This window comes from Herpailurus yagouaroundi, unplaced genomic scaffold (genome assembly GCF_014898765.1).
Source record: "Herpailurus yagouaroundi ecotype Mexico unplaced genomic scaffold, PumYag 180, whole genome shotgun sequence".
NCBI lineage: Eukaryota > Metazoa > Chordata > Mammalia > Carnivora > Felidae > Herpailurus > Herpailurus yagouaroundi.
The window spans coordinates 754,064-774,625 of record NW_024412411.1 but is presented as its reverse complement, the minus strand read 5'-3'; the positions used below and the strand labels follow the sequence as shown (position 1 = coordinate 774,625).

The window sequence follows — 20,562 nt, the reverse complement described above, 5'->3', positions numbered from 1 at the left end:
CATCAAGTGAAGGCAATGAGGAAGAGACAAGGCTCTGAGGTCTCATTCACCTCTGAAGGAAGGGTATCTGTGAGAAACCCATTCTCAGGAGAGTTGTTTACCCCTCAGAAAAATCTATTTATTCCTAAGGGATCTTTCTGGCTAATTGTTTTTGCTTCAGAGACACTCTGCATGCCTAAATCTACTTGCTCTCCCTTGTGGTTTAATGTACTGCAATTGCTGAGGTTGTTTTCTTTTTTGACTTGCTATGATTAATATTGAAATATATGCCAAGAAAATATAAATATTGAAGGAACATGGAAAGTGTATGAACATAGTTTTCACACTTGCTTTAGGAAGGAGACCACTGAAATAATTTGATATACTCTGGTATTGTAGACCCAGTTGTTCCACATTGAGAAGATTTAAAGATTATTTTCTCCCCCCACCACCTCCTACAGGGATCAAAACAAATGAATGTTATACTGAAGATAATAAACAACAGAGAGATATATAGTTGTACCTTGTGGTCGGTTAAACATCAGACTTAGGCTTAGGTCATGATCTCATGGTTCATGAGTTTAAGCCCTGCATGGGGCTCTGTGCTGATAGCACAGAGCCTGGAGCCTGCTTCAGATTCTGTGTCTCCTCTCTTTCTGCCCTTCCTCTTCTAGCTCTCTGTCTCTCTCAAAAATAAATTAAAAAACATAATAAAAATTGAAAATTTTATTTTCTCCATATCTGTGGACATTAATGCATAGAAAAAGGAAGGAAAAAAATCAAATTTATACAGTGGTTTCCTATAGAGAAGACAGAAAGACTGAACTTGAGGAAACATATCAAGGAGGACTTTCACCTTTTCTGTAAAATCTTTTATTAATAAGAGCATATTTATTATTTCTTGTATAACTAAAATATAATTTAAAAGGCTTTTAAAAAGTTTTTTTCTTCTTCTGATTTTCTTATGGAAAACAGAGGGAGGAGAAAGGGATAAGATTGGACATCTGAAACCTAAAAGGAAAATGTGATTTAATCTAAGAATTTTAGTGTCCTATGGGTGCCTGGGTGGCTCAGTCAGTTAAATGTCTGACTCTTGATTTCAGTTCAGGTCATGATCTCATGGTTTGTGGGATTGAGCCCTGCGTTGGGCTGTGTGCTGACAGCATGGAGTCTGCTTGGGATGCTCTTTCTCCCTCTCTCTCTCTGACCCTCTCCGCTACTCTCTCTCTCAAAAATAAATAAATACATATTTTTTAAAAAGAACTTTAGTGTCCTGAACAAAGTCTAAAAGTGGAGATGAAGAGATGTTTTCATGTTAGAATAGAAGAAATACAGATTCATTGGATGCAAGAACAAATGATAAGTGAGGAATTAAGGACGGTTTAGTAGTTTTTGTCTTTGGCACCTGGGACATTTTTTTTTTTTTAGTTATGTATAGTAGTTCGTTCTGGGAAGCCATTCATGGAGAAAAAAAGTGCTAAAATTATTCTTAGTCAAGTTGGGCCTTATGCAAACTGGGATAAATTCCAGAGACTGTGATCTCAGGTTCCAAAATAGCCCTTTGCCTATGCAATTTGAATTGTTCAGATGGACTATTTTATAGTCCAATATGTTCAGTTAAGTTCAACAACTATCACTGAGTATCTGCTATGTGAAAGGTATTCTGCTAGATATTGTAGAAGCTTCAAGGCTTTTTTTATTTAGGGAATTTATAGACTTGTGGCAGCCATTTTATATTAATATTAATATATATTTATATTTCTATTATTTCCATTTCTATGCCAAAAGTACATAAGGCAAAAAAGATACTGGCAAAGTACTATAAAAGGTGAAATATAGGAAGGCAAGATCAAGTACCATTGGGCAATCATGAAAAATTTAATGACGAAGCTATTTAAAGATGAGCCTTGACATACAAGTAGAATTTCAAAGTGGAGGGTGGGTGTCAAGATTGAAGTAGAGTCAACAGTGAAGCTCAAGTCAATAGTGAACAGCTTTAGGAAAGTTGCATGTACATGAAGAAACAGCTGACTGCTTTTCTTAGACTGTGAGTATGTGAAAAGAGAGAGAGAGATAGATTAAATTTTAAAGGAAAGTTGAATCCAAATTTTGGAGGACTATATCAGAGATAGGAGCAGTTGCTTCATTTAGTTGGTGTATGAGAAGTGAACATGAAAGAGATACTTATTGTTTTGTTATTAAATTTTACTTGTGCTGTATATTTAGAAAATTAATTCAAAGTGAATGATGTGTGGTTGTAGGTGGAAACATCAGAGATATGGAAGTCAGTTAGTTATCTATAGGAATAGGGTAACTGAGAGGTAGTGAGAATCTGAATCAGTATTTTGGTGGTAGAAAAGATAAGATTGCCTTAGGTAGAACTAACAGCATTGTGGAGATATTTGAATTGGATGGCATCTAGTTCCACCCATCTCTAAAATTTCATGAGTTATAACTCCAATTTATGATCAATTTTCACTGACTTTGAAATGGGTCTTTATGGGCCAGTAATTGTTAAATATGAGTTCCCTTGGAACATATCAGTTTGAGCACAGATTTTTGAATCTGCTTGGTTTTTACACTATAAATGATGGGATTCATTACAGGGGGAATGAGCAAGTAAATATTAGCAATCAGTGTGGGCACATATGGTGGAGAATGTTTTCCAAATCTGTGAACAAAAGACAGGCTGATTAAAGGGATGTAGAATATGGCCACAGCCGTGATATGAGAAATGCAGGTGCTGAAGACCTTTTTCCTCTCCTCTGGGGATGCAATGTTGAGAACTGAGCGAATTATCAGGACATAGGAAATCAGGATAAAAATAGAGTCCACTCCAGCAGTAGAGATAATTGCAGTGAGTCCAAATGCACTGTTGATCTTTGTGTCTGAACATGAGAGCTTCATTACATCAGGGTGGAAACAGTAGGAATGATGGAGCACATGACTGCGGCAGAACGATAGACGCTTGAGAAGAAGGACTAGTGGTATCAGAATTACAGTTCCCCTGGTAACGACTGCCAAACCAATCTGTGCAATCCTTTCATGAGTTAGAATGGTAGCGTATCTCAAGGGGTTGGAAATGGCCACAAAACGATCAAAAGCCATAGCCAGGAGCACTGAAGATTCCATGAAAGTGAAGAGGTGAATGAAGAACATCTGTGATAAGCAGGCATTAAAGCTGATCTCCCTGGCATTGAGCCAGAATATTCCTAGTACTGTCACCAGTGTAGAGATGCATAAGCCAATGTCAGTGGTGGACAACATGGAGAGGAAATAGTACATGGGCTCATGGAGGCTTGGCTCAGTGAGGACTACGAACAGGATCAGGGTATTCCCAGAAAGAGCAGTTAAATAGAGGCAGCAGAAGGGGATGGAAATCCAGGCATGGGCCCATTCAAGTCCAGGCACCCCAGTCAAGAGGAAAGTAGGGAAAGTAGAATTATGGAAAACTGGCATTATGGTCTGCAGGAGCTGAATTATCTTGGAATATCTTGATTTTCTAAATTTAGAATTTAAAAATTACTTTTTATTAAAGTTTAATACACAAAAACTTAGTAAAGTGCACAAAACTTTAGAGTACAGCTCAATAAAGTTTGGCATCTATATGGACTCATATAAATCCTTTCAAGATCAACTGATAGACTATTACCAGCAACCCAGAAGACTTCCTAATGCCTCATCCTGATCAATCTCTTCTCCTATTGTAACCATTATTCTGACTTCTCTTTTCATAATTAATTTTCCCTCTTCTTGATCTTTATATAAATAGAATCATACAGTATATACTACTTGCCTCTGGCTTCTTTCACTCAATATTATATCTGTGGGATTTGTCAGTGGAATGAGATATTTAACTAAGTTCAATTTAATTTCATACCTAGCTATGAAATTGGTGTTTGGTGTGTATCACTTACTACCCTGAACTCTGATCAATATTTTTTTTGTTACATTTTTTTATCCTTCAACTGGATTATAAGCTTATACTTATTAATATGGTCTCATGAAAATAAGAGGTTATTTTTAGCTAATCTTTGCTTAGTAGAATTATTTGCTCATAGGAGATATTCAATATGTTTTTTGCTAATTTCTGTTTTATTTGCCCTTTCTGAAATACTCTAACCATGAGTAGATCCTGGCCTAAGAAAATAATTGGTTCCTTTTTCTCTTGGAATTTTAGAATTATTAAATTCAGATTCCAAGTGAAAATTTATTTTGACTTAGCAGAGAACATCAGGGACAACCCAGGAATCTACTTTAGATAAGGCCAGTTCATCCTATCTCATAACATATGTTTATTAGAGGGAACTAGAGGGAAGATGCTTCAGGTCCCGTGGATCTGAAGTGTGATACTCTTTTTACTTTGTAAACTAAAATACTGCCTTGTTTACCATTATGGAACCTGCCTCTATTGTGGTAAAAATCAATAAGGAAATTGATAATCTTCTTTTATAGCATTTATACCCTGCTGTTTCACCTGGCCTTTGATTTCTTACAGGGTTATTTGGATATAGATTATATGACTGATAAGACCATGTTCCAGATGATGTTCTAATTATTTTACATAGATTACTTCATTTGAGCCTTTGAAAAGCCTAAGAGAGAAGTATTTTTTATTTATTACAGATGCATAAAGTGAAATTTAGAAGTTTGCACAAATAGCTGAAGGTCACAAAATCTGAAAGAACAAATGTTGGGAATCATAGAAAATAAGATTTTAGAAATTGTGCTATTAACAACTGCACTACATTTTCCAACGATAATAATAATGGTACCAATAATAATGATATAAGGCAAATGTGTTAGAGATATCTATGTCTGCAAATCTCCTAATTATTTATCATCTTTATGGTTCAGAGTTGAAACAATTATTTCAGGATTGCTTAAGTATTATATGATTGTAAATAAACTAATGAGACTTGATTTTAGCAGATTGTAATTTCTTAAGCATATTGTTGGATGCTATAATTTAAATTAATCCACTGGATACTATAAGTTAAATTAACCCATGGTGCATATAGTATAAAAATGAATTTATTGCTCAAAATATATTTTAAATCTCTTTAGGATATCTATTATTCCTTTAGAATCCATCCATGATAATTTCCGTTAAGAATGCCCATTTTAATACAATTTTATCATTAACATTTTTTTAATGTTTATTTATTTTTGAGAGAGAGAGAAAGAGAGAGAGAGAGAGAGAGAGAGAGAGAGAGAGAGAGAGAGAGAGACTGAGCGTGAGTCGGGGAGGGGCAGAGAGAGAGAGACAGAATCTGAAGCAGGCTCCAGGCTTGGAGCTGTCAGCACAAAACCCATATACCATGAGATCCTGACCTGAGCCGAAGTCAGATGTTTAATCAACTGAGCCACCCAGGCGCCCCAATGCAATTTTATCATTTAAGTGACTATATAATTTACTTATGGATATAGATAAAAATTAGTTTGACTCTTTTAATAAACATGTTACCTACTTCTACATACTTTGAATTCCATAGGCAATCTATGAACAATGTTTTTATTCATTTATTTTCCTAATTGCATACTTATCTTTATCCTAGGCTAATTTCCTAAATATTAGATCCATGTATCTTACTCTGTAATTTTTCTGCTTCAGTATCTCAAAGTCCACTTGAGCACAAGATGACTGCATCTGAATTAGTCCCCAGAACCCCTACAACTTGTATGTTCTATTTTCCTCAGTTTGATAATAGCTCGTGGTAGCTTGATGTGCCAGGCTGCCTGATCCAGAAATCTGAATGTATTTCCACCTCCCATCTGTTGATCATCAATTTCTGTCGGTACTGCAACTGTTTGTAATTCATACATCATATTGCTCTCACAATTTTGTTTCTAAGAATTACAATAGACTTTAATTATAAAATAATTTTAGCTAGTACTGTCTGAAACAGTCTCTCCCAGTTTTCTATTACATTTTCAAGGAAGATAAAGGATGAAAGGAACAGACCAAAGAAGTACTAATGCTAAAACTGATATCCTACATCTGAGATATTTTGAGGGTGATTAACTCCTAACTAAGGAATATGAGATCAGTTAAGTCAAAATATAGGATAGCACTTGAGTAATCAAAGAAAGGGTAAAATTCCTCTATTCTTTTAGGAAGAAGAATTGAAGTCTGATCTTCTAGATTAGTAGTCATTGCATATAAAGAAAGGTCTGGAGTTATATCCTGCTGCAGAGGAAAATCAGTTACCATCACACGATGGTCTGCCAAAACAATGAATAGCAACATAATCTCCCTGGAAAGACAAAATGCTGTTCCTATGATTGAAAATGTTGTAGATTCAACTAATTAAATTAATTTATGTATTCATTCACAGAAAACTATTTAAAAGAGTCCTTCATTGTATCTTACTGAATTTAGAAGCGGTGTCTGTGGAATGTTACAAAGTTAACCACCTACATGGAGAGGAAGAAGTGCCTGCATGCTATGAACATGCTGACCTGAGAGGCACGCTGGTCTTCATGTCCGGGGCCTGGGCTGAAACATGTACTAGGTGAAAGGTTGGAAGATTAATGAGGGAATAGTCCTAATATTCTTAGTGAGAAGAGAAATTAATATTGAGCCAGATTCTTTGCCCCACATAGCTCTACCTGTCATTGCTTTAATTGAATAGCACCATGAATAGGCTGTGACTAACATTCCTAGTTTTTTTGTGAGAAGATTTTGGTTTTGGAGTGAAGGTTCCCCTAGACAGACATAACAGGACCAGTGTGTGAATCCAGGTCTGTCTGGCTCTCTAGATATGCTCATTTCACTGTGCCATACTGCTTCTGGTGTTCAGACAAAATGAAAAAGAAACAAATCAGATTGCTGAAGACTGAATGGAATAAATGTGCTACAGTAGGCACAAACCAATTAGAAACAGAAGTAAAACAATGGTAAGGATGTGCCAGTGATTTTGGTTATTATATGTGTCAGGAAATATATACATAGAAGAAGCACAGCTTTGCTATGATTAGCTAAATAGTTGAAAACAAAATGTCTTTATGGAATTTGGAATTTCTGAATAGGTATCAGGTTCATGGAAGTGAACTAAAGAATGGAGAGCAAGTATAATCGGTGGCTCCAAGGGTTTGGAGACCAGAGACCTGTGGTAGGTGGAGAGAGTCTTACCTTTTAAGATGTGGAGAATTACAGAGGATACAATACCAGAGACTAAATGAATTGTTGTCTTTAACTTCCCTTCCAAGAAACTCTTCCTTGGGTTTAAGCTAAATTACTCATGATGGAGCTTAAAGTCATCAGATACATTTTATTATAGAGACAACTAAGTAGTGGTGCTGATCTGAGACCAGCTGCTTGACTTGGCCTTTAGATAGGGAGGAGAGCTTCTTTTATCCTTACTTAGAGTGGGGTATATGAAGGTCACCTATTTACCTCTCCGTATGGAAAATTTTTACAAAGGACTTTGATGGTGTAGCCATTTACCCAACTGGGATAAATACACCCTTGGGGGATTTCTGTGCTAGTTTACTGTGCTTCACCTCTCTGCCCCAAGTTATTTAGCTAGCACCAGGAAATGCGGATGCTCTGACAAGAGAAAAAGGACCAAAAAAAAAAAAAATAAACATATTGACACAATAACTCTGTGTTTATGTGTTTTAATTAAAAATGATATTGAACATGAATACAGCATTTAAGACGAGGATCCAATATTTCTTCTTGATTTTTATTCTATTTGTTTCTTGTAAATAATGAATTACACAGATTTTTTTGTACAACTAAGTGGAATAACAAATATTTTGAAAGTATTTCCAGGTAATAGCATAGTGCCAAGTACATAGTACATATAAATGAAATATTTGTCAAAATGAGCAAATGGATTCCTACAATTCAGAAGCAAACAGTAAAACAGAATTACAATGTTAAGGGATTCCATGCAGGTTACACTTTCAATAGAAGAAGAAAGCTTTGTCAGCATAGCCATTCAAATGGAAGCAACTCCTAGAAAAAAATAGATTGGTTCTTCTTCAGGGATTATGTTAATTAACATTCGTATAGTGATTAATTTTTCCAAGTAATTTTAGGTACATTATCTTATTTTGTATTAGTCACCCAGGCTAAAACAAACATTTTTAATTTACCTAACATATACTGATAAACAGTACTTAACACAAAATCAGTGGTCAGTAATGTTTGTCAAATTAATTTATCGCTCACTCTTGCAGATCTATTTCAAGTCTAGAAAAGAAAACCATATAAATAAGCAAAATAGAAGCCATTTTATTAAAGTCTATTTGGTTGATGATTAGGCTAATTAGCTAATAAAGTTGGTTAAATGTAGGAGTCATAAAAGTAATTTTAACCTACACTGATCATTTTATTTTAACTTGAGACATATATGTAATTTATTCATCATTGTTTGATATAGAGTTAGGGTCTTTCAATGTAGTTCTGCAAATTGCAATTTTATATTATCTTCCTTTGTAAACCATATCTTTAATAAGCTGTATACAATTTCCATTATAATAATTATGATGACTGAAGGAAAAGCAAGTAGCCTACAGTGTACTTACTGGGGGCAATTAGGATTTGCTAACTAGAGAGTGATCTATGAGTGTTCAACTGGCTGCTAGCATTAGTCAGTATGTTTTACAGAGGGAATACATATGGCAAGTTTATTCAGTAGAACTTGCATGGGAATCTTTTTTTAATTAAGTTTTATGGGTATATAAAGAGCTGTATATATTTACTGTATACAATTTGATGAATTTGGGAATACATATACAACTGTGAAAGGCCATAAATGTATTCCTCCCACCCCCTTTCGTATTATTTTATGTGTGTGTGTGGTAAAACACTTATCATAATACCTATCCTCTTAGCAAGTTTTCAGTATACAATACAATATTATGATATACAGACCAACAGGTATGTGAAAAGATGCTCAACATTAATAATCATCACGGAAATGGAAATCAAAACCACAATGAGATATCACCTCACATTTCTTAGGATGCCTATCATTGAAAAAAAAGAACAGCAACAAAAAACAAATACTGGTGAATATATGGAGAGAAGGGAACACAGCATTGATGGGAATTTAAATTGGTACAGTCTTATAGAAAACAGTATGGAGGTTTCTTGGGGTGCCTGGATAGCTCAGTAGGTTGAGTGTCCGACTCTTGATTTCAGTTCACGTCATGATCCCAGGGTCATGGGATCAAGCCCCTTGTTGGGTCTGTGATGACAGCATGGAGCCTGCTTGGGATTCTCTCTCTCTCTCTCTCTCTCTCTCTGCTTCTCCTCTGCTCACACTCTTGCTCTCTTTCTCTCTCTCAAATAAATAAACATTATATATATATATATATGAAAAAGGAAACAGTATGAAGGTTTCTCAAAAAATTTAAAGGAAGCATTAGATGCCCCTGGAGAAGAGCTTGGTCAAGTATTTTCAAAGTAAAACTTTTAATCATAAAACATACAGTTAATGGGGCACCTAGGTGGCTCAGTTGATTAAGCATCTGACTTGATTTTGGCTCAGGTCATAATCTCACAGTTCCTGGGATCCAGCCCCACGTTGGTCTCTGTGCTGAGCCTGCTTGGGGTTCTCTCCCTTTGCTCCCCCATTTGCACATGCTTGCACAGGAGCACACATTCTCATGCTCAAAATAAATAAATAAACATTAAAAAAAAAAGCACTGGGTGTTATATGTAAGGGATGAATCACTAAATTCTATTCCTGAAATCATTATTACACTATATGTTAACTAACTTGGATGTAATTTAAAAAATGATAATGAATTAAAAATAAATAAAACAATAAAACAAAAAAACAAAAACAACAACAAAAAAGAAACATAGAGTTAAGTTGCTACAGACATTTTGTGGTTGGTTTTGCATATTTTCTTCAATTCTTATAAATTGTCCCAGGCTAGAAATTACATTTTTTTAAGGTTTAATGGTATATAGCATTATTTGTTATTAGTAACAAAGCATCTAGTATTATATTGAATTCATAAAACAGTAATTGTCAGAATAAGTAATTCTTTAATATAATAAATATGAAAATTTTGTGGAGAATCTAAATGTAGACATGAGAGACATTTTATTGTTTCTATGTCTAACACAGATTTTTAATCTTGATTATTTTTTAATCATTGCTTCAGAATATCTGAATCTGTCTCTGCTGGCCTGCAGGAAAGATATGACATGCTAATATATGTGTTTATACTTTATAAATTTACGTAACTCTCTTGCTATTCATCTAATCAGTGATTTTGTAATCCCTGGTACTTTTGCCTTGAGGAGTTTTGCTAATGGGAAATTTTCAAATTGAAATTTTCTTCTGTTTAATCAATCATTTAATTCTTAGGATTCTGACCACTGCCTTAAAGACATTTGTCTTTAATCAAATGTTCTTAATGTAATCTATTGGATAAAAAACAGGTATATGAGTGGTGTTGAGCAATTTTTTGGTGAAATATTTCCCCTTTTCTGATAGACCCAAACATAGAAGTGGGCCCAAACTGCTGGTCCTGTAGATGTGAACCTGATTGATCACTACTAGAGACTTAGATACCTGACCTAAGAAGGGTCAATCAGATGTTTTTCTCATAAGCATTTTTAACATTGTATTTCAGAATAATTTCTGTGTTATAGAAAAGCTGCAAAAACAATAGTAAAATTTTCATATGTCCTTCACCCTGATACTTCATTTCCTGAGTATTTGTAACTTCAAGGGAAGCCTGTGAAGACTGAGAAATGGCAGGCTTTTAAACTTCTCCTGAGCAGCCCATAGCTTCTCTGGCTTCTTTGTCTTGGGTTTGGTTGTTTGGCTCCTCCTTGTATTGCCCTACATACTTTCTTAATTTGATAGATGTGCTTATTATTAAGTGTGCCCTTCACGTCTCTGATTATCTCAGTAGTCCTAGTTCTGAGCTTTTAATCCATCTTCACATTCCATGGAGGTCGTATGAGCTGTTTTCAGCTGATGATTGAATATGGCAGGGAAACTAAGACAGGCCCATTCCTAGAAGGCACAGGATTCCTCTGACAGATGACTTTGACTTGAGAATACCTAATGGCCTTGACTAACTCTGTTTAGAACTGCATGGCAGTCTGGGATGATTCTTTCCACCAAAACTTTTTTTCCTTATTTTTCTGTTTAACTCAAGGTGAAGCTTACATTAAAGCGTGACAGTTCTTCCAGCTTCCTTCTTGTCCATTCTTGACTTCTTCTTCTAATGTTCCCTAGCCCCTTGTTGGCTGTTTGTCTATTTTGCTCCAGGGATGTCATGCTCTATTAACCATCCCCACAACTGCTTTCACTTTGAACTCTATTGCGTGTTCTTTGGATCTTGTTGGTTTTTATGATAATTGCAGCCCTCTGGTTTTTGGTGATTATCTGGCCTCTGTTATGTCCAGACCTCATCATATACATGGATATCAATGAGCCTGTCTCAGTGACCTTATCTCCTGTTGTCCCTGGTCAGCAGAAAAGAGCTACTTCTCAACTTCTTAGTGATGCTGGTTTCATTTTCACAGCTCATTCCTAATGAACTTAGTGAATGGTGTGTCCTCTAGGCCTCTCATGGAACACACCCTAGGGCAGATCTTCTGACCTTATATAATCTATCCATCCTGGTGTGCTCACTTTTCTCAGCCACTATTCTATTGCTTAAAGAATTGTTCATAAAAGAAGTAGAATCAGGAAATCAACATAGATTAAAAGAAAAAGAGGAAGGAATATGGTATTTTGGGGTGGGAAGTAGCAGAATTCAACTTGAAGTTAACCTGTTGCATTTGAGGAATGGTAAGAATACAAGTCTAGTTAGAAAACCTGGCTAATTGGGGTGTCTGGGTGGCTCAGTCAGTTAAGCGTCCAACTCTTGGTTTCAGCTCAGGTCATGATCTTGTGGGTCATGAGATTGAGCCCCACATAAGGCTCCACACTGACAGCATGGATCCTGCTTGGGATTCTCTCTCTCCCTCTCTCTTTGCACCTCCCCCACTCATTCTCTCTCTCTCTCTCTCTCTCTCTCTCTCTCTCTCTCTCAAAATAAATAAATAAACTTTTAAAAAAAGGAAAACCTGGCTAATGAAGTAGATAAGCAAGCATGTTTTACTACAAGGCTAAGAGACTTTATCCATCCTTCTGAAGGAAACATTTTGATTCCATTTTTTTCCATAATTGATCAGATGACAGTTTACTGGATGGATAAATTAAAGAGAGAAAAAAAGGCAAGGGACACAACAGATGTGCATGAATGAAAGAATCAGGACATATACAGTGTATGGAAAACATAATGAAAAAAATCATGCTTTCACATGCACAGAGCTGTTTTTTTTTTCTTGCCATTCTCTTTTATTTTCTCTTGTGACCTATAGGATGAACTATTCAGATCCTTAAGACTCCCCATGATAATCTTTTTTCAGTGGTTTCCCCTTGAGCTACAAACTTTATTAGAATGTTAATTTAGTGAATTTACCTCAATCCCACTCAATATACTAAGCCAAGTACTAGTTTATTTCCTTTAATGAATTATACTAAGTAACATGCATATGTAGTATGCCAGACATTTTGCAGATCAACAATATAACAATATAACAATATAACAATATAACAATATAACTCAACCTAAATAAAATTATGCAAATATTTGCTTGCACCTTATAAAGTTCCCTAAATATATCAAAAGCATTTCCCTCTTGCCATTATCTTGTTCACTTTCTTAACTCTAGATATCCTCCAGAGATAGGCTCAATCACAGCAAACTTGGCAATACTGTGGCCCTTTGAGCATCTCAACATATAAGTCCCTCAACTCTAATATTCCCAGGTGTTCTATCTTTCTGAAGCTCCAGTCAGCTAACAGACATATAGAATTACCAGAGCAAAAGTTCCCCATACATTCAGGAAGCACACCCAAATTTCTAAACTAAATCTACAAATCAATTCCTTTATAGAATAGTATTGTTCAAGCAAAAGATGTTCTTTAAGCAACTAATACAAATCCTACAATCTAAAGTCACTTAATAGAATCCAATGGGTAGAGAAAACAGAACAAAAAAAGAGGTAAAGTTTTGTAAATTCTTCAATGTTGTGTCCAGATAGGACCTATGAATTTAAAACTCAGAAGAGTATTCTTCCATGAGGAGTAAAATGGTGATGCAGTACTTCTCACGTTCTTCTAGTTTCTTCCAAAATATACGTCTCCTCTATTTACCTTTGGAAACATTTTCAACTTAGATGGCAACACAAACAAGAGGTATAATTTTGCCTTATCAAGTTAGTACATTACTTTGTATTTGTTTATGTCACTGCTTCACACACTAGACTTTAAGTTTCTTGAGTGCAGAGAATATGTTCTTTTGAACTTTTGATTTCTATTGCTTCTCACAAAGCCAAACATAAAGTAGGATCCCAGTTGCTTGTGTGTTGGCAAATTGAATCTCTGAAAACTAAGAAGTCCTCATTTGTAGTGTTTTTCGTTTCCCAGGTATAAATGGTTTTTTCAAGCTGCCAGTAGGACATAGTGGAACACAGAGTTGAGATGAGATGCACAGCATGGCTGCCTGTAAGCTGATGTGTGCTGGCTCCACGTGTGCTGGCCTTTTTTTTTTTTTTTTTTTTTCTTCAGGCTTGTATTCTCCAGAGAAGTTATCTGATGTTGTCCGTGACTCCATACAGGCCGTAACAGTTCAGAGAAAGTGACAAGTTCTAAATACAAGTCTAAATAATACAGCTTAACAATACAGCTGTATCTCAGTGTTTGTGGGCTACATGAAACATCCCTCCTATTGATTACTTTTACAACTGCAATAAAATTGATGTGACTCCACTTTCCTCTTCATTTTTGTACCATCTTATAAAACTGACTTTTAAGCTTCTGCCTGTCTCTTAAATTGATATGGTTACCATAAGTTCTTTTTTAGGAACAAAGTATTTTAGGTACGGCCATGTATAGCTGTTTATAGGCTGAACATCATAAATTATTTATCTCGATTCTTTGGTTGGTTAAGATAGCCATAGTAGGTCCTTTGTGGCATTTGTGAAGCCTCTGAAATTTTATGGAAAATCTGAATGTGTTTATATGTGATTTTTCTGTGGAGAAGTCTTCATCCATTTCATTAGACTCCAAAGGGACTGTTATGCTTTAAAATGTTAAGAAGTTCTGCCTCAAACTATTTCTAGTTCTCCAAAGTTCCCATTCCTGTAATGAATTAGCAAATGCCCCTAATCCTTGAAGCTGTGCTATTGGCTGTCCAATACTAAATATTGATCTCTGGCTTACATGGCATGACATATCTATTCTAATCTTTTGAACTATTAACTATGAATGAAGAAAACAAACTATAGTCTAAGAAAGACAACACAACTTTCTTTTAAGGCATGATATATAAACATGAAGATTCTTACTTTTTCAGTTCTTACTTTTGATCGTATAATATTTTTCCTGGATGCTTTTGGCAGAGTGTTAATACACTAGTGAAGAGCATGGCATCTAAGACGCAGAAAGCCTGGATTCAAATCTCAACCCTCAGCCATGTCAGATGTCTGGCCTTTGATGGCCTAAATGTCTTTAGGCCTCACTTTCTTCATCTCTAAAATGTAATTAATATTGTATAGTTCACTGAGCTCTTTGAAGAGTAAATGGAATATGTCTTAAAAGCTGTTAGTAGAACACATAGTATAAAGTAGTCACTAAATGTTAATTACTCTAAGTATTTTCTTATTTCATTATCAATGATTTTCATGTTTCCCTTTTGGACTATAAAATTCTTGGGATGTGACATATTTATGACTGAAAACACAAAACCACTCTCTAAATATTTGTTGATTAAGGAATAAAATGACAAAAAAAAATCTGATAGACAGTAACTTACCAGGACTACTTTTCTACAGTGAAAGTCACTTTTTTCAGGTTTTTCTCAAACAAACAGCTCTGTTTGTTTTGCAAGGAGAAGACTGAGTATAGCTTTGCGAATCTGTTTTGTTTTTACACTATAGATGATGGGGTTGAGCACTGGAGGAAAAAGCAGATATATATTAGCCATCATCGAATGGACCACTTTGGGGGCTGATGGACCATAGCGATGCACCAAGGATAGGCTCATCATGGGGATGTAGAAAATAGCGACTGCTCCAATGTGGGACACACAAGTGCTGAAGACCTTATGGCGTTCTTCAGGGGAGGCAATACTGAGCACACAGCGAATGATCAAGATATATGACAGGATAATACATGGTGTATCTACTCCTGTGGTCAGGATGAGATCAATTAATCCACAGATGCTGTTGGCCTGAGTATCTGAACATGCTAATTTAATCACATCTGGGTGGTAGCAGTAGGAGTGGGAAAGGACATTTTCTCTACAGAAATAGAGAGGCTTAAGGAGCAAAAGTAGTGGTACTATTAATACTACACTACGTATAATCATTAACAAGCTCATCTGAATTATTCTGGAATTAGTGAGAATAGTAGTATACCTCAGAGGATCACAGATGGCCACATAGCGGTCAAAAGCCATAGCCACCAGCACCCCAGATTCTATGAATGTAAATCCATGAAGAAAAAACATCTGGATAATGCAGGTATCTAGATTGACTTCTGTTGCATCAAACCAGAGGATACCTAATGTTGTTGACATTGTAGAAATGGCCAACCCCAAGTCAGCAGCTGAAAGCATAGAGAGGAAATAGTACATGGGTTCATGGAGACTCTGCTGGGTAATGATGACAAACAGGATCATGCTGTTCCCAGAGAGGGCAATGGCATAGAGACAGCAGAAGGGGATAGAAATCCATGCATGGACAGACTCTAGGCCAGGAATTCCAGTCAATAAGAAGGTTGGAAATTTAGATGTCAAGTTACTTAAGATCTGCATGTTTTCCTGGATTCATAGCATGCTGTCCTCACAATGCTCAGATCCTATAGGAATAATAAATTACATTGTCACACAAAAATTTCTAGATAACTTTTCTTCTGCTTAAGGAGAGCTATATAGGTCATAGACAAATACTCTATCATTGAGAAAACTCTAAATCAAACTCTATTTTAAGTATATATACTCTTAAATTCAAGGAAAATATGTCTAATTCATGATGATAATTATTTGCTGTACTGACAGAATTTTAGTTTATAAGATTCTATGTATGGATAATTACTATATAATAGATAATATAATTCAATGCATTCCATTTTGAATAGGTTGTATATTAAATGACTAAGAGAAACCCACCAAAGATATCCGTGGCTCTCCAGTGCCCACATGGGTATCAATTTCCAGGCAAAAGTCTCCAGATTTTTCTTCACTAAAGAAGACCAGAGGTGGATGGAGGATTTCTACAAGATTAGACAAACTTAGAGAAATACATATGTTTATAAACTGAGGCTACAGATATAGAAGATAGTGAGAGATTGAAAACATAGGGATTAATTGGTATAGAAAACTCAGTAAGAAAGTAGTAGGTGATTGAATACAGAGCATAACAGTAATTAACCCTCAGAAAATAAGGATCACCATTTCCATTGACCCTCTAGAATAAGTGGCAAAAGAGTAGATTGATGGAGGGTCATGTGAGGGAATTATGAGGCAGTGCCTGTTTGGGATTTTTTTTTCCTTTTTTTAAAATTGTGGTCAAATAAATCTAATATAAAATTTACCATTGTTAGCATTTTTAAGTGTACATTTCAGTGGTATTAAATACATTCATAATATTGTACAAGCATTATCACCATCCATCTCCATAACTCTTTTCTTCTTGTAAAACTGAACTGTATACCCATTAAACACTCAGTCCTCTTTCCCCAATTATCTATGTAGAGTTCTCACTACTCTTAACATCTCATATAAGTGGAATCACACAGTATTTGTCCTTCAGTGACTGGTTTATTTCACTTAGTGTAATAACCTGAAGAGTCATCTGTGTCATAAAGTATGTCAGAATTTCCTCTTGTTTCTAACCAGTGCCTACTTTTTTTCCTTATGAATTATTAGGGGGAAATTTGCTGCTGTTCAAAGCGTGTGGAGTGATGGAGGCTGGTTTGAGGACATGATAGAGGATTTAAATAGATGTTACACGGAATAGAGGAGACAGTTGAATCAATACACACAGAAATGTTATAAATATTATAAAATCTTGTTCAATTAAAATGTTTAACATAATTTTGAAAGCAATACATTTAATTGTTGAATTGTTAAAATCAATTCTAGGAAGACTTAAATCAAATAATACCAATGGTAGTTGTTGTAATGTTAATACTTTTCAATCAAGCTTTTAACAATACTAGGTAAAGTTTATTATCTGAGAATAAATACCCCATAATAAGCATATATGTTACAATTCCTTTTAGGTACTTTCTGTGGTTCCTTTTTAAACTCTAGTTCTCAAGGTTTCCATTCAGTCTGTGAAAAATTGTAATTTTTATCTATCAGCTAGTAGGAATCAGATATCTGTGTGGTATGTGGATCCCTTAAGACAAGATGAATCCTAGTGTTACCTGACTTTTCTGAAAGTTCATATGAATATTTGTGAATAGGCAACAATCAAAGTGTAAATTCAACACAATGGACACCTTTTTCTACCTTCTTACCAGCTCAACGTGGAAAGAGGAGCCTTCTTTGTCTTCACTCTCAGAGAAAGAACGAGATACAGTTCTGGAGCCATGGACTTTATACCAAAGTGGGTTTGATCTGTGGGGCCATTGGTGAAATGTGCATCTCCCTGAGGCCATATTCAGAGGAAAACTGAAATCTTCTGTCTCCATCTGTAAATACAGGACAATGCTGTATAATCTCAGAAGGATTTTAGCCACTAACTCAAGTGACTAGTAATCCACAGGGATTAAATGCAAAACATGTAATTATCCATATAAATGGAGAGTTTAGACAGTGTTCTAGGCCCTGTGGAATAGAGGAATGCATGTTATGGATTAAGGATTATCAGTATGCTGGGAAGACAGTACAGCAAACCAGTGTTCATTGGAATAACAATTATAGTGACAATTAGGAGAGAACATATCCCCCCAGTTTCCAGGCCCCTATCCTTACATTTTTGCATTGACACATCTGGAGGATGATATATCCACTCCCAAACCTTCTCTGCCCAGACACTCACTAGCTTTTCCCCAAGAAATAGGTCAGCTCTTCACATATAAATTGGGACTTCTTAAGCCAGTAGTTGAGTCACTGTGGGTGAATGAGTTCTCATGTGCATGTGTTCTTGCTCTCATACTTGCTGTTTTCCTGTGGTATTAAGTTCAGGGGCCTAAGACTCCTCGGGGAGTGTGACCATTGTTGTCAATGTGGACAGTTGCATTATGAAAGCAGGTTACTTTTTAGTCCTAGCAATTCTAATTCATTAAATTTTTTTTTCATGTTTATTTATTTTTGAGAGAGAGAGAGAGCAGGGGAGGGGCAGAGAGAGGAGACACAGAATCTGAAGCAGGCTCCAGGCTCTGAGCTGTCAATACAGAGCCTGATGTGAGGCTTGAACTCACGAACTGTGAGATCATGAACTGAGCCAAAGTCAGATGCTTAACCGACTGAGCCATCCAGGTACCTGTAGGCCCAGCAATTCTAGATTCCTGGGAAAAAAGAAGACCCAGATATGAACAGTATGTTTCTCCTTTATAGAGAAGTCCCACACAGGCAAGAACAGTCTTACGTTTACCTAGACATCAATAAAATCAGTAATCTCTTCTATATTTAGCTATTTTTCTTTAATTTCCATTTGGCTATTATTTTTATGCTTCCTTGTTTAAGAACTCTTAATGCCAGGAAGTCTGAGGGGTTCAATTCAAGTGCTATAACTCTATGTGGAACCCCTCAAGTGTCTGGACTGATACTTCAAACACAAAAAATGAAATATGAGCAAATCATAGCACAAAATTTTATGAGTCAGTGAGAAAAAATTCAAAGTTTTACCATTGTTGCCTTCATAGAGGTTACAATATAACTACAGTTTCCATCCAAATCTTTCTGTGGTAGCCAGACTATAAAATAATAAAATCAACCCTGATTATCCCTGCCTCCTTGAACTCTAGTGTAATCCTTTGCCCTTGAATATGGGTAGGATCTGTGACTTGCTTCTAACCAATGGAGTAATAGCAGAGGTGATAGGATATTACTTTCATGGTTATGTTACCTAAAATGTGGCTCTGATGAAACGACAGCATGGTTCTTTGGCACATGGCAAAGAACTGAGGGCCATCTGTAGCCACCAACCAGCTAGGAACCAAATGTGGCTTCCTTTAGCAACAGCCAGCAAGAAACTGAATCCCTCAATCTAATAGGCCACAGGGAACTAATGGAATCCTGCCAACACCCATGTGATCTTGAATGCATATCCTTCCCCATTTGAGCATCAAGTGAGATCATGGCCCTGATTATACCTTGATTACAGTCTTGTAGACTCAGCTAAGCTGTACCCAGCTGATTTACTGAAGTTGTGAGATAAATGTTTTGAGCTTTTTGAAGACACAACATTTGTGGTAATTGTTATGTAGCAATAGGTAATTTCTATTGAAGGTCTAAAGCAATTTGTTTCAGTTGTTTTTCCACTGCTCTACTATCTTGGGGTTGCTAATGAGCATGAAAACACTAACATACCAAGTGACATTTACTTATTCCCTGAGTGATATGTCATGACTATGGAAGTTTTGAGGTTATTGAGGAAAATGATTGTGCTTTTTATGGTTTATGCATTACGCAAAACACCCAGAACACATCTGGATACATCATAGGAAGCAAATAATGGCTTTCTGAGTTGTAAATAAACTTGTTATAAAGACAGTAACATGCATTCAGCAAGGTATGCATGTGTGTGTACTGCTCACTGATTCATCACATATAATTGCAGGCCAGGTAATGGTATAGAATAGAGGCCAGCAAGTTTTTTTCTTTTCTATAAGGAATGGATAGTAAATATTTTAGACTTTTTCAGGCCATATAGTACTCTGTCTTAACTATGCAATTTTGATGCTGTAGCATGGAAATATCTATAGTCCATTCTTATTTGGTGTAACTCTCTTCAAATTGAACTTCATTTATAAAAACAGGTGGTAGGCCAGATTTGGCTTTTAGGCTGTAGTTTGTTAATTCTGATCCTTACTACATATTCTCTTCTAGCCCATCCTGATAACTGTCCTCTCCTCTTACAACCAAAGTAACTACCATCCTGACCTTCAACATCCTAAATTGGTTTTCCCTATAATTTGCATTTATAATATAATAAAATATATAAATTGAATAATACAGTATGTATACTTCTGTTTTTGGCTCCTTTGACATTATCATATGAAATTTTTTCACATTGTGTATGACAGTTGTTAATTGTTTTTAATTCTTTTAATTATATGAACATTGCAAAAGTTAATCAATTTTTCCTTTCTTAGATACTTTCTTTGTTTTCAGGTTTTCATTATAAATAATTATTCTTCTATAAACATTATTATGCCTTTCAGAGCACACATATATACATATCTGCTGGTTAATATTCTAGGAACTAAATTGCTGGGTCAACTTTGAGATACTCTCAAATGTTTTTTGCTTTTTTGTATTTTTTTCTAATTTCTTTTTAAAATTTTTTTTAACGTTTATTTATTTTTGAGAAAG

General features: G+C 35.6%; 2 protein-coding genes across 2 annotated transcripts; both read right to left on the bottom strand.

The window, feature by feature from the left end:
* Positions 1-2,453: 2,453 nt before the first annotated feature.
* On the bottom strand, positions 2,454-3,438 carry LOC121039205 (olfactory receptor 51F1-like). The gene has a single exon (XM_040489138.1). The coding sequence runs from the start codon at positions 3,436-3,438 to the stop codon at positions 2,494-2,496; it is 945 nt and encodes a 314-aa protein (XP_040345072.1). The 3' UTR covers positions 2,454-2,493.
* An 11,396-nt stretch (positions 3,439-14,834) lies between these two features.
* LOC121039163 (olfactory receptor 51F1-like) lies at positions 14,835-15,852 on the bottom strand. Its single transcript, XM_040489093.1, is given in 2 exon segments — positions 14,835-14,919; positions 14,921-15,852. Coding segments are annotated over 2 exon segments (1,017 nt in total).
* Positions 15,853-20,562: the final 4,710 nt, after the last annotated feature.